The sequence below is a fragment of the Arvicanthis niloticus genome, chromosome 28 (genome assembly GCF_011762505.2).
Source record: "Arvicanthis niloticus isolate mArvNil1 chromosome 28, mArvNil1.pat.X, whole genome shotgun sequence".
Classification (NCBI taxonomy): Eukaryota; Metazoa; Chordata; class Mammalia; order Rodentia; family Muridae; genus Arvicanthis; species Arvicanthis niloticus.
This window is the reverse complement of record NC_133436.1, coordinates 14,854,026-14,868,916: the sequence shown is the minus strand read 5'-3', so window position 1 is coordinate 14,868,916 and position 14,891 is coordinate 14,854,026. Positions and strand designations below refer to the sequence as shown.

The window sequence follows — 14,891 nt, the reverse complement described above, 5'->3', positions numbered from 1 at the left end:
CATATATACACCATACAGATACACATACCATACACACATACACAAATACACACATACACACATCATATACATACACCATACACACACATACACACATACACACACAATAATAATACATAAAATTTCAAAAAGAACAAAACAGTTGCACCACAGTAGTTACTAAATGTGCAGTGTAACTCATCCAAGAAGCCCCCTGCAGAGCGACACCTAGTTTGCTGCAAAAGATAGCAGTCATCTGTGTTTTGTTCTTGATTGGTCTGGAGACAACTGTCTATTCTTCTGGAAAATGACAAACTAATTTCAAACAAAAGGACTCCCTGAGGAGCAGGGTTTGATTGGTTGGAAATGCAGCCCAGAGTTCTAAAAGATTTTCCTGAAAGATTCTGGTGCACACAGTATAAGTATTGGAGTTTTGATGATGATTTTGTGGTTTGAAAAGCACTGCTTCCATATATGGAGACTTCAAGGAAACAAGAAGGCTCCGCCCCCACAGAGGGTAAGACTGCCATTCATCCCAAGGTTTGAAGAAGTAATATGGCAGGATTTATTTAAATGTATCATAGAGAGATTGCACATACTCGTTGATTCAGTAGAGCTTCCGTGAACAAGGAGTGCTTATTATGGGACGACTTAACAAACTCCATCAGGAAAACAACTGCAGGAAAAAAGATGATTTGTTTCACCTCGGATAGGGTCCCCCAGACCCATCCACACTGTGGTAAATACACACAGACAGAGCAATAGGCAAGGGAGAAGAGGAGAGGGGCTGAGGAGACACAGGGGCTGAAAGATTTGCTGTAGCAGACACAGACAGACACATTCCGAAGTGAATGTTCAGCAATGGGAGGGAAGTTAATAGAATTGTGTTGCACTTGGAATTTTGTTCAGCTGCTCTGGTTCACACAAAAAAGTCACTATGGGAGATGATAGCAATGTTAATTATCGTCACTATAGTAACCACTTTACTGTCTATATATGTCCTTCAACAGCATGCTGTAAATCTCAGATACACACAGTACAGAGAAGCACAGATATCCAACATAGCGAAGATGGATACACATATAAGGTCATGTCTGTAGACAGGTTATATTGCAAATTGTGAGATAACAAAAAGAGCCCTAATTCTTAAAAATGTGTAAATAGCAACAAGTCATGGAACCAGATTAAATGCGTATTAGTGATTAATGAATATGGAACATGTGTGTGTGTGTTATATGCTGTAATGTTTTATTTAATTATAAAAATGTGATCCAATTATTATGAACACACAAATTAAAATAAAATTAAGGAAATCATAGAAAAGTACACAAAAAATTGGATGTAGATCAAAAGAGAGATAGGAAATTGTTAAATTTCTTTGGAAAACACAAGGCTCTTTTGTAACTGTGATGGTTTGTATATGCTTGGCCCAGGGAGTGGCACTGTTGAGAGGTGTGGCCTTGTGGGTGTGGGCTTTAATACCCTTTTTCTAGCTGCCTGGGAACCAGTATTCTGCTAGTAGCCTTCAGATGAAGATGTAGAACTCTCTGTTCCTCCTGTACCATGCCTGCCTAGATGCTCCCATGTTCCTGCACTGATGATGATGACTGAACCTCTGAACTTGTAAGCCAGCCCCAATTAAATGTTTTCCTTTGCAAGACTTGCCTTGGTCAAAGTGTCTGTTCACAGCAGTAAAACCCTAACTAAGACAGTAACTAAAATAGTTGATTTTATAAAACACAGTTAACTCAGGGCTAGAGAGATGGCTCAGCCATTAAGAGAGACTCCTACTCCTGAAAAGGATCTAGGCTCAGTTTTTAGCTCATAACTACCTACTCCTCCTTATAGGAGACCCGACAGCCCCTTCTGGCCTTCATGAACAGGAGTACACACATGGTATACACACAGACAAGCTTGCACACACACATAAACATGGATAAAATATAAACAAAACCACCTTTAAAATGGACACATGCAAAAAGAAATGGCACTTGTCTTAACACATATTAAAAGCCTTAATTATATACGATATCAGTTTAATTATAATTACAATGCACATTTATATTAATGCATCCTGTTTATTTGTATGTTTTATCCTAGCAATAAATCAAACACATAAATATTACAATAATCAGTCTGTGATCTACTGCTATGAGTGAACAATAGGAAAGTTGAGTAGAGTGGTGCATGCCTGCAAGCCCATCCATCACTCAGGAGGTCGAGAGAAGACAAGTGTTCAAAGCTAGGCTGGACTACATCATGATACCCATCTCAAAACCAATGAAGCAAAGCAAACCCAACAAGCAACAACGGGTGGTGTGTTGTTTTCTTTTCTTGTTGCTGCAATCAAATACCTGAAAATCCACTTAAGGGACAAAGAATTTACTTTGGCTCACTGTTCGAGGATTTACCATCATGGCAGGAAGTTAGCATGGAAGAAGCAGAAGGCAGCTCTGGTCAACTGTCAGTTATAGACAGAAAGAGTGACAAATACTGATCCAGCTCACATTCTCCTATTTATCCAATCCCGGTCTCCAAACCATGGGGTGGTACTCTGTGCATTTGGGGATGTGTCTTCTCACCAGTCTACTCTACAAAACCCTTGCCATACAAACCCGTATGTTTGTTTCTATAATGATTTGAATCTCATTAAGTTGACAACTGAGTTTAACTATCGGAAGATCAGTCAAAAACACACAAGAGTCCAGATTAAAATCCCAGGCTCTTGGAAAGTTATCTGATGAAGCTGATATGGAGTCATAGTCATAGGGGAGAATGAGAATTTGCTCACACCACTTGCTGTTGTGACCAATTGGAAAAGGTCGAAGGGCTCTTCTGTGCAAATATCTGGTCCTGAAAGCCGAGCATACAGTGAATGGGGTACATATATAAGATTGGAAATAACACTGATGATTGATTAATAAACAGTTTATCAGAAACCCTAGACATGTGGCATCCCTTGTATTATCACGTAAGCCTGAACATCTGGCAGGAAGGTTGGGTACCAGGGCCTGGAAACCAGCTTTCATACCTGCACAGCTGCTGCTGAAAAACTCCTTGGCAGCTTCACTTTTCTATCAAGAAACGTGTCTCTATCTATCTATCTATCTATCTATCTATCTATCTATCTATTCTATCAAGCAATTCTCTCAAGAACGTGTCTTGCCAGACTTGGGTCTGACCTGGAGTTCATCCTCAAGGCTCTAAGGACTTCTAGCGTCTGGAGTTTGGGGAGACCGTATATAGCCTTAGATACCAACACCTGCAGCAAAAGCCGAGGAGAGAATTTGATAGAATTGTGACCTCAAGTTCAGCTGTGGCCTCTTGCTTGTATTAGGTAACAAGTTAAAGGAGGGAAGAAGGGAAGGAGGGAGGAAGGGATGGAGGGAGGGAGGAAGGAGTGGATGGAGGGAGGGAGAGAGAGAGAGAGAGAGAGAGAGAGAGAGAGAGAGAGAGAGAGAGAGAGGAAATCCATTTTTCACCACCCTCAATGGTTTAGAAAGATTATATTTGCGTCTCTCCAGCTTCCTCAGATCTGATTAAATGTTCCCCATTGCTCAACTTTGCTTGATCTGTTTTATCAACCATGATTGGCTTCTCAGCTTTTAGTCCCAAGAGTCAGCTGAACAATGGGTACAGGCAGAGTCCGCTGGCCTGCCTTGCTCATTCACCTGAATGTGAGGGGTCCCAGCAAGGTCGGTCTGTCTGGGGACTCCTGATGGATATATACAACTCTGCAGGAGGAGAAAGTGAGAAACTGGGACCGCAGAATAGACGCCATTCTTTGTCAATTTCACTGTATCTGGGTGGCAGCGGGTATGACAGTCAGAGTTATCACAACGTATTATTAAATCTAAAATTGCAGTGACGGCTCAACAAAACACCTCCTCTTGTGACCTGAATCGGCTCCTCGGTGCTGCACACGACTAAGCAGAAAATTGTCTCCGGACCCTGTAAACCATCCTACCTGTCTCTTTCCACCCTGCCACTCTTCAAAACTGCCCCACGCCCCGTGCTCTGCCACAAGTCAGGGGCTACCATCAATCAAGGGACAAGGAAAAGAAATTTGTTCTCAGAAAACAAAGACACATATGCTAGGCACAATCTCCCTCCCCTGCTTGTATTTGATCCCAGTTGTCTCGCCTTGTCTTGGCTTTCATTTCAGGATGAGTGTTGGAAGAAAACTTGGGCTTTTCTGCATGCAAAGGGCCCAGTGGGGACTGCTAGGAATGATTAGTGAACGGGAAAGACTGAAGTCCTAGCTAGGACTTGAGTCTGCAAAGACGGGAGTCATTTTTATCCACAGAGTGGGCATGGGCTGCATGTGGTCTGTCTCAATCCTTGATTGATCTACTTGCAATGACTTCTGGGGCTGACAACTACAGTACAGTTCCCTATGGCTCTTAGGTGATGGTGTGATGGTGACAGTGGATAGAAAAACATAGAGCAAAGAACCCAACTAGCTAATTGTCATCAGCTGTCCTCAGCCACACCCACAGCTCCTCCCAGGCTCTGGTCACCTGGTCCTGACCAGCTTTCCCAAATCACTTCACCACTGTTCTTCAGATATACTTCTATATGAATCGTTGAAATTTGTTGGGGGCCGACTTTTAGCAGAAAGAGGCTATCAGCTTTGCAGCCATCTTGAGCCATATACCCTGACATGAGACTTGGATTACAATAGCCTACAACAGCTGAGCACACTCGGATAATCTTGGTTTAGATACCTTGGGTGTGTGAGATTAAAGGTGTGTGAGATTAAAGGTGTGTAACTTAAGAGTGTGACTTAGAAGTGTAGAGATCAGATTTAGAGACAAGACCTAAAGGTATGATTAAAGGTGTGACCAAAAGGCATGGCTTAGAAGTGAGACATATAAAAGGCAGAGGCAGACGGCAGAGAAGAAGACACTTAGAGGAAGAGAGACTGAAGAATAAACGGGATTGAAACACACTCTGTCTGGTCTCCATTCTTTGAGTCTGTCCTCTCTCTCTCTCTCTCTCTCTCTCTCTCTCTCTCTCTCTCCCCTCCCCCCCTCCCCCTCCCCCCCCTCCCCCTCCCCCTCCCCCTCCCCCTCCCCCTCCCCCCTCCCCCCTCCCCCTCCCCCCTCCCCCTCCCCCTCCTCTCTCTCTCTCTCTCTCTCTCTCTCTCTCTCTCTCTCTCTCTCTCTGAACCCCGACCCGCAGACCGGAGCGGCAGCTTGGACCGGGATACAGTGGCCACTAAACCACTAAACCGGCAGCCCAGGCCTCAACATTTTGCTTGGCCCACAACATTTTTGGTACCCAAACGTGGAACTAGTGCGGTTCTCAACATTTTAGGCTGCCCGAAGTGGGGCAGCCTAGGCCCCAATATTTTTGGCGCTGGAACCTGGGCTAGTGCGGGCCTCGACAGAAATTTACCTTGATGATTTAGCCTATGGGCTGTAAATCAGTCTACCCCAGTGTGTCTCTCTACAATAACTGCCTGCTTAATTTTCTTTGGAGTTTTGGCAAAGCAAACCTTCTCACTCCGTGTGTGTGTGTGTGTGTGTGTGTGTGTGTGTGTGTGTGTGGTGTGTTACTGCCAGTCCACCCCCAGCACTGTTTACCTAGAAGCTTGTCCTCTCTCTTGGATGTCTTAAGTTGTTGCTTTGAGCTTCTAGACTATCTATCCTATATTTTTCTTCTCTCCTTTTTGTAGACATCCTCCATGTCTGTCATTGCTGACCGTTCCCATTGGGCACATCTCATTAACAAGAGGCCCATGCCCTTTCTTACCTACCAGCTACTTGGGACATCATCCCTCTCCTCAGCACACGATTGGAATACTGATGGTCCATACTATAAACACGTGACTTCAACAGCCATCACTGCCCTTTATCCTCAGTGGTCTTCAGCATACTCATCCCTTTCACTAAGCCTTTGATAATCATCACTCTGGGTGTTTCCAGGGTAACAAGTGGGTTCAGGGGATGATGCTCCTGGGCACTGCCCAAAGCATTGAAAATGAGGAAGGGCTCTGGGCAGAGATCTCATCTGTCACTGGCATGACAATACTTAAATGGCCAGACCACCATCTGGAGAAGAGCCTGATCTCCTGATCCCTGCATTTAACTGGACAGATTCCTTACTCCATTCTACATGTAATGTGGAGTCTGCTTTTCAATGCTTATGGAAGCTCATGTCATATACTTTTGGGTGCTTCATGGAGTTAAAGAAATCATTTTTCTGTAGGGTCTGGGGTTTATTTCAGTGACAGTGTGCTTAGCATGTACGATGCCCTGGGTTTGATATTGATAACCAGCACAGTGGAAAGAATGTTTTTTTTTCCTTCTGACATGCTTAACACTAGATTCACTGGTGTGAAGTGTGTGGAGGAGGGTCAGCTGCACATGGAGAGGAGATGCCTCTGAGGTCCCTTCATGCTTGCCTTCTCTACCACTGCTGGTTCCCAGTGCAGCTCCATGACCTAGAAGGACTGAACTGAGCTGGAGGCCAAGCTTCTGCTTGAAGCAGGAGGGACAGGGTCATGAGAGTGGAGTAGAAGCTGAAGAATGCCTCATCTTGGACCTGTGCCCAGGGATTCCTTCGGCTCTGATTGCATGCTGCTGGCAGTCTCTCAAAGCTGCGTTTCTAAAGGAGCATCATTCCTGGGAGTTGTGTGTGTGTGTGTGTGTGTGTGTGTGTGTGTGTGTGTGTGTGTGTGTGTGTGTGTTGGGGGGAATTAGGTAGGAACTGCCTGACAGAAGACAACACAGCATTCATGCTACAAATGTCCCATGAAGAATGCCTAGTGCAGGGAAGTCAAGGACGATTGAGAATCAACCAGAATATTTTTCAACCAGGAGGTGGTTTGTGAGCTGGCTCACGAGAAAAGAGAAAAGGGATAGTAAGAATAGAAGAGTTAGATAGTAACAATGAAAGAGTTAGGGGAAGAACTGAAGGAGCAGAAGAGAATTGCCATCCTATAGGAAGAACAACAATATGAACTAACCGGACCCCCCAGAGCTCCCAGGGACTAAACCACCAACCAAAGAGTACACATGGAGGGACCCATGGCTCTAGCTGTGTATGTAGCAGAGGATGGCCTTATCTGGCATCAATGGAAGGGAAGGCCCTTGGTCCTGTGGAGGCTGGATGCCACAGTGTAGGGGGAGGCTAGAGGGGTGAGGAGGGGGGAAGTGGGTGGGTGAGATCCCTTATAGAAGCAAAGGGGGGGGGATAGGGCGGGGATTTGTGTGGGGGATAACATTTGAAATGTAAATAATCAACAAAATTTTAAAAAGTGCTTGTCCACAGCATGGATACTGGCAGCCAGGCAGATGTGTAAATGCAATACCCTGGCTCTGCCCCAGAGATGGATGGAAGGTCTGAAGTGAGTTCAAGTTTTTCAGCTTACTCAGCCCTGGAACAGACCTCAGCAGAGATGGTACCCAATCTACCCCACAGCAGAAACCATGGAGATCGCTGCAGCTTGTAAGGGCCCCCAGATTTGTGTAAATAATTTATTTAGCAAGATCTATAAACTTGAAGATTTAGGGGACTAGTGTGGTCCAGGTGGTGAAGGAAGCAGAGAGCACACAAAGCAATGAGAACCTGTCTTCAAATTCACAGAGAGCGGCCAATGTAAACCAGTATCCAGTGCAACTTGAAAACATGTTTTGGGGCACTGGAACCTTCTATTTCAAAGAGAAGCTTCAATGTATATTTGTATATACACCTCCTAAAATTATCAATGATAAATTAAAATTTCATTTGCATCAAATTATGAGGGCGGCGATAATTGGTAAGGTCATGGGGTAGAATAAAATCAGCTTTTTTTCTTTCATTCATTTTGAGATAATGTCTTGCTATAAAAGCCCAAGCTGGCTTCTAACTCGTCAATCCTCCTGTCTTAGCCAAATGATGGCGTGCTGGCATCTTATGTATTAAAACACAAATACCAAAGAAGGGAATTTTTAATCTTACCTAGTGGCTAAGAGTCAACAGGAGCTTAATAGAAAAGAATTGCTCTAAAAGGGGGCTTCAGGAAGATTCATGGGCCACGTGCACCTTCGGGATGGATGGGAGCAGAGGCCTCTGACAGGAATCTCAAGGGGCTTTCCTCACTGTGCAAAGGGAGCAGACAAGAGTGTGTGACTGGAAACTGGAAGCCATGAGATCTGATATGCTACAGAGAAAGAGGCTTCTCCAGGTTCCTGTGTGCACACACACTTCCGGCTACCTTTGTTTTCACTGCATCTGTACCTTTTGGCTCCACTCATTAAAGAAAAAAAAAAAAAAAGCAAGTGTGGGTAAAACCCAAAAATTTAGAATGGAGACGAAAGGGCAATATTAGGTGTTTCTCTCTACTTTTCATAAGGAATATGTGAATTCAACGTCCTGTGTGCTTAATTAGCAAGAACCACTGTGGGTTCTGTTGTCACAAAGAATGGAACATGTGTTGTGTTGTTCCTCTGAGGCAGTGGCTGTGAACGCCGGGATTTCTTGTTAATTCCACTGACCACTGGAGTGATGGGATTGAGACCGACCAGCCACCAAGTACACTGCCATACTGACCCATTTAGAAAACGTGCTTTGTTTTTGGTTTTTTTTTGTTTTGTTTTCAAATTTGCTTTCGGGGGAAACTTGTTCTATGACTTCAAAATTTTCTTTCTCCCCCCCTTTTTTTTCCTCCTATACGAAAGCATCCAAATATATGCTAGTTAACATGTAAATTATATTGCCAGACATAAAGTATGGCTTAACACTAACAACAAAAAGATAATGTAATGTAGACCACATCCTAGTGAATGACGAACATTTAAGTTATATTTTAAAGGAAGAAAAGACACGGACAAAGTTCTTTATAGTATCTATAATAAATGCAAAGAAATCAACAAACAAAACCTTGGCTTTAGCAAACTGTACATACATAAATATCTTTTTTTTTATACTATAACATTCAATTTTCTTCATATAAAGCTTTCCATGATTTTAATTATTACATCCAGATTTTCTTTATACTTTTTTTTTTAAAAAAAGTGCCTTTCAGATTTACAGCTTGTGCCTTTAAAGCAACATTAAAACATCATGCCCCAAAGAAAACAAGGTAGAAAGGAAGCTGCCACATACGTTCCTAAAAATGGTATGTGAGGCGGTTCTAAAGCCTCCAGCAGGGGTGGGTTGGTAGATTGTATGATACTGACGTGGTGCCTGGGAGAGGGGCTTTTGGGTTGATCGAGCAGCACCAGAGGAAAGCTGCCCAGACGGCCCAGTAGAGAGAGCCATTGTGTTTAAAAAAATATCAGGCCTTCGGTCATGGACATGACACCGTACCAATTCCATGTTGTTTAGTGTCCATGTCCGAAGGCCTGCTTTTTTTTAAACACACAGGGTATGAAGAACTGAAGCTGCCGTATGACGACCTCTGCCAAGATCCCGTCTTCTCCGACAGCCTGGGGTTGCTTTGGGCCTGCTTCCCCATCATGCCGCTTGCTTCAGAGTGGAGGAGGGCCGTTGGTGTATCTGAGCATCGGATGGAACGATCGGGCAAAGTTGTTAGAGCGGGCGCAGCTGTAGTCTTTCTCCGACATGGGTACAAGGCAGGTGAGTCCGATAAGGAGCAGCAGAAGCAGCTGAAGGGGAATTGCTGCTCGGAGGACCCGGAACAGGAAGGCTCTACCCACCCGTGCTGGCCTGGGTTCAGAAAGGGAGGAACCGGAGCCACCTTTTGTGGACCTAAGGGAAGAATTGACATAAACAACTCAACTCAAATACAGGGTGGGCTTGCTTTGGTGTTTCTTGCTTTAGTGCCTTCCTGGGACATAAAGGGCCATGCAAAATACAACCCCATTTGTCACTGAGTGGTCAGCCTTATGCAGGGTGCTCATGCCATTTCCCAACCACCAAAATAAGAGCTGTAAGCCTTCTACAGGCTGCCCGAGTTGCTTCCCTACTACCAAAGGAAAAGTGATCCGAAAGGGCACTAACTCTAAACACCCAATCAGTCGATTAAAGGTAACAAAATGCATTCAACTTACGCTCCCCTCCACTCAATTTAGTGAACACTTTCCCATCAATAATGATAATTTTACATAAATGAAATAAATTCAGGATTATTTAAGATGTAGATGATGTGGGTTTTATTTATTTATTTTTTATTTATTTTTTATTTATTTTTTATTTTTTTATTTTTTGGTTTCAGAATACCAGGAACACAGTCAGACAAAAATGAATTGTGAGAACCCCACTGTGTGTCACTTCCAAGCACCCCGAGTCAGACTGGCTCTATGTAGTGTAAGGGTGAAAATGTCCTCAGTGCTCAGTGACACTGCTCAGACCCAGCAAAGCTACTTCGTCTCAGACTAAGCCCTGGTTTCATCTTGCACCACATCACCATCTGCTCCAGGCACAATTTTAATATTAACTTTCTGACCTAAGAACGATCATACAAACTTCGAGGATGCTGGGAAATTCAACAGAAGGCAGAACAACTTTGATAGTGGACTTTCTCATGGTCGTTCTTCACCGGCTTTTGAATAGCCGTGGGTGCCGGTGTAGACTGCATTTGTATGGGAAAAACTTAGCCATGTGACTCTCTCTACCTGAAGAACTTAATCAATGCATGTTGATATTAAGTATTTTAAGTAATTTTGTCCAGGATAATGTTTCAACAGAATATGTTAAAACATAGTTTCAAAACTGCACAAAGAACAGCAACAGAGTCTGTCTCCAAAACACAGCTGATGAAGAACAGATTCTAGTCTGGTCCTATCCTTAACGAAGTGGTTTTGTGTATCCGACACTATTTTCCCAGAGAGGAAAGACTGTCACCTTGAAGCTCCTTCTAGATTCAAAGTACCAAGTTTTCCTAGTTGGCTTTAAGTGCATTAGGGAAAGCACAGAGGCTTTGGGCATTCCTAAGAAACAGTGGCTGAAGTCCTGAATGTGGAAGCAGGGTTATTCTAACGTGGTATGGCTGTCTTCTTTTTGGAACAGTCATTAATGCGCTGTTGGGTTGCTTGTGAAAATGGCTCAGAATAGGTTTTTTTTTTTTTTTTTTTTTTTTTTTTTACAACAGCTACTTTATGGACACATATATCTATGGCATTCTGTGAGCAAAAAAAAAATTACTAGATGTGCCAAGAAGATGTATTTCCAAAGGCTGAATTCCCTCAAGAGTTAAGTATAATTAAACATAAGGACATCAAATGCCTTTGTTATAAGAAGAGATATAAAAGCTTTGCTGGTAACTCCACAGGTTTACATTCTAAGAAGGCAGGGTGTTTGCAGCCTCCCAGTTGGCTGCTAATTTCTGAAGATGGATTACTCTGAGATTAGTGGAGAGAGGGAAGGGGAGTTGCCTGAGAGAATAAATGTTACAATAAAACTACAGGCATAATCTTCTTAAAGGGAACAGAGGAGCTGCTCAAGACCCAGGATAGGAGAGGCCAGTGTTAAAGTCCTAAGCAGTTTACACTGCCATGTGTCTCCACTATGCTTTTGAAATATAATGGAGGGAGAAAAATCACCGCCCTGAACTATAACCTCGCTTCTTCCTGAATCCCATAATGAAAGGCAGTGGGACCCCGACAACTCAGCTTGCCTCTGGGTCACAGGCTCTTCTAATGAGGCCAGAGAGCCTCTAGTTTTTCAACTCCATGTTCTATGTGATTTGCCGATAGAAACAGACTCCGACTGGGAGACCAGAGTTCCCTGTCTGATGGGAAAATTCCTTGATGCCAAACCTAGTAAGTTATTCCTAACTGGCTGGGTGGTAGAAAATGTATGTTTCAAGGAAAAACAGTAAAGCACAAAATAAATATGTTATGTGCCTTACTAAGGAGACAGGGGGTAGAATAGAAACCTCCCAAGCTACACAATTATAAGATAGTCATGCTTAGATAGGGTGGTATAGGTAGCCTTTCTCCTCACGTTGTAGACAAGTAGCTAAGGAGAGTTAGTATTTATTCTGAAAACCGCTAGGCCACACTTGGTTATTTCTTATTTACTCCTCACAGTAGACATCTGAGGTGTGTACATCCTAGTTCCATCTTCCAGATGATGGAGAGACGGCTCTCAGAATGAAGGCTCAGGTTTAGATCCCTAGTGTGGAGCACAGCCTGAGACTTTGATGATCACAAATCATCACATGGACCCTCTTTAAGGATCAGTGTGTGTGTGTGTGTGTGTACACCTTTTTGTGTATGTATGGGTGGTTGTGGGAGCAAATGCTGGTGTCAGATGTCTTCTATTGCTATCCTTCCTATTTTGTGAGATAGAGTCTCTCACTGAATCTAAGCAAATGCACTCAGCAAGACTAGCTGACCAATAAAGTGCAGAGCTCCTCTGTCTCGGCCTCCTCAGCACCAGAATTTCACTTGTATTTTACATGGATGCTAAGTGTCTGAATTCACAGCCTCACACTTAGACAGCAAACATACAACTGAACTATCTTCCAAGCTCCAAAACTCTGATTCTAACAGTAGCCAAACAACACCTAAAAAAAAAATAAATCTATCAAGATCTTCCCCAGATTCCTGCCCACCACACTCCTTGGTACCATGATCCTTTGGTTGGTAACAAGAACGATAGGTACATTTATATTACATATATTTCACACGTCGAAGCAAACACCAATTGTTTTCATCCTAAAACATTAGGAAGTGGTTTCTTTGTGTTTAAGATCAACGTTTCTAGTCATAAAGGCATTTTCCACATGCCATTCTATCGCTATCAGGGGACTATGTTTCTAGGAAGTCACAAAATCCACAGGTAGCTATACCTGCTTCTCTGGCTTTCCTTTTCTTATTTTTGAAGAAGATGGATGACTTAGCATATTAAATACCTAAGCCATTTTTTTCTTTGATGGCTTATTCAATAGTTTGCTTTAAAATGTCCTGAAAAATATGGGATAAAAGGGAAGGGCAGACTCTGTACTAGGTCTTTCTTTGGCATGATCCTTCAGTTTATGTTGATGTGAAAATAGTCTGACAAATAGCACTGACCCTGGATAAATGACAGTGCAATGGCAGAAGAAACTCAGAGAGTTTCTCAGGACCAAATATCTAATGGACTAACTTTCATCAGGAGATTTAGACACTTTAGGGATGGTCAAAGGTCCACAAGACAATTGAGAATTCAATCAAATGAAGCTGGATAGCCCCTCTTTGTCAATTATTAGCTTCTGTGAGGTGAAAGGCCAGGATCAAAACAGAGGCGTTGTCATGACCAGTTCATTCCTAACAAGCACTAGAAAGGTCATCATTGGGAGAGCATGGGGCTCACATGTGACAGAGTCCCTTGAAGGACATGGCACATTTAACAACATCAGAGCATTCTTCAGTAAAATGTAACCACCACCTGACTTCTACTGTTGAATGCCAACTTAACGAGAACTAATGGGCTGGAGCTGGGACAAAAAGAACACAAAGTACTTAGTGGCTGTCAGTATAATGCACTAAATGTCCAGTCCACCAACTGAGCCAAGCATTCACCCAACCTGGAGTGACTACCAGAGTTCCCAGAGTTTCAAACTTGCTCCATCAGGGTGACTCTGTCTTAGAGATTTTAGGACAAATAGATTAATTGTCTCAAAGTAAAAGGGTGCTTATTTTAATATTAACTTATTGACCTAAGATCATCCAAGTTTCAAGAGTCCTGGGAAATTCAACAGAAGACAGAGCAATGATGATAATTAGACTTGCTCCTGGTCATTCTTCACTGGCTTTTGTATAGACGTGGGTGACAGTGTAGACTGCATTCGTATGTGGAAACTTAATGGTGTGACTCTACACAAAGAACTTAATCAATGAGGATATTTTAAGTATTTTTTTTCCAGAATAACATGTGCTTATTCACTCAGAGTAAATACATATCCTGTCTTTCTCTTCTATTTCTTTCAAATTGGTGGATAAATGACCGTTTGTCCCTTTTCTAGAACACATACTCACAGAGAGAGGAGGTTGGTAAGGGAGGATGGAGCAGGGTCTAAAAACAAATGACACAAAAGAAAGTGCACAGAACAAAGAGATCCCAGAGGCCTGAGAATCTGCATACAGGAGGTAACTCATTTTTCAAATTCTACAGGACCAAGGAACATATAATGAGATGATTACATGCATACATCTTACAAAGCTGAGTGGGGAGATATTTTCAGTTTGTTTTGACACTTGATAAATAAATTTCATACATAGAAATTTCTAACTGTCCATCCATAGTCTTTGAAATCCAGTACCTCCTAAATGTGTGCTGAGAAGGCAAATTGCAAGAAGCAACTGAGGCCTCTGTTATTCTCTCCTTCCAAATCGAATGTTCACCTCGTCCTATGCACATGGCTTGATTTATCTTACTATGGACATCCCAGTGGGAGAGAGGTGTCTTTTCACTATAGTAGGATCCAGAGTATTGTGAGACCTGTGTTCTTTCTTTCTTTCTTTCTTTCTTTTTTTTTTTTTTTTGTTTTTGTTTTTGTTTTTCGAGACAGGGTTTCTATGTGTAGCCCTGGCTGTCCTGGAACTCACTCTGTAGACCAGACTGGCCTCGAACTCAGAAATCCGCCTGCCTCTGCCTCCCAAGTGCTGGGATTAAAGGCGTGCACCACCACTGCCCGGCTCTGTGTTCATATTTCTAATCTCTTGTTCTTGTCTGTAAGTTGAAGGATCTAGCTAGCCATGCCATGGGGATTTAAGGTTAACTGAGGTAACACACACAATGCTTAGCACGGTGCTTGAAACACAAATACTAAATACATGTCAGCACCTAACAGTTACTCTGTATGGTTCTACTGGGGCATGCTGAGTAATATTCTGGAAAACTGCCGAACTCAGTCTGTTCTCTCAGGAAAACAATTCTGACTTACTAACAGTGGTTTCAAAGATATTATTCCCCAAACTGCTTGACCCCTTACCCCCAGACAGTGGGACACTTCACTTCAAAAGAGCAAAAGAGAA

General features: G+C 42.9%; 1 protein-coding gene across 6 annotated transcripts in view; it reads right to left on the bottom strand.

Moving 5' to 3' along the window:
* Nucleotides 1-8,800: 8,800 nt before the first annotated feature.
* Syne1 (spectrin repeat containing nuclear envelope protein 1) overlaps nt 8,801-14,891 on the bottom strand; it is a 478,529-nt gene continuing 472,438 nt past the window's right edge. For all 6 annotated transcript variants that reach the window (XM_076926749.1, XM_076926750.1, XM_076926751.1 and 3 more), the window contains one exon: nt 8,801-9,678. In XM_076926749.1, the coding sequence (XP_076782864.1) occupies nt 9,438-9,678 (241 nt within the window). In that variant the 3' untranslated portion in view covers nt 8,801-9,437. The remainder of the gene's footprint in view (nt 9,679-14,891) is intronic.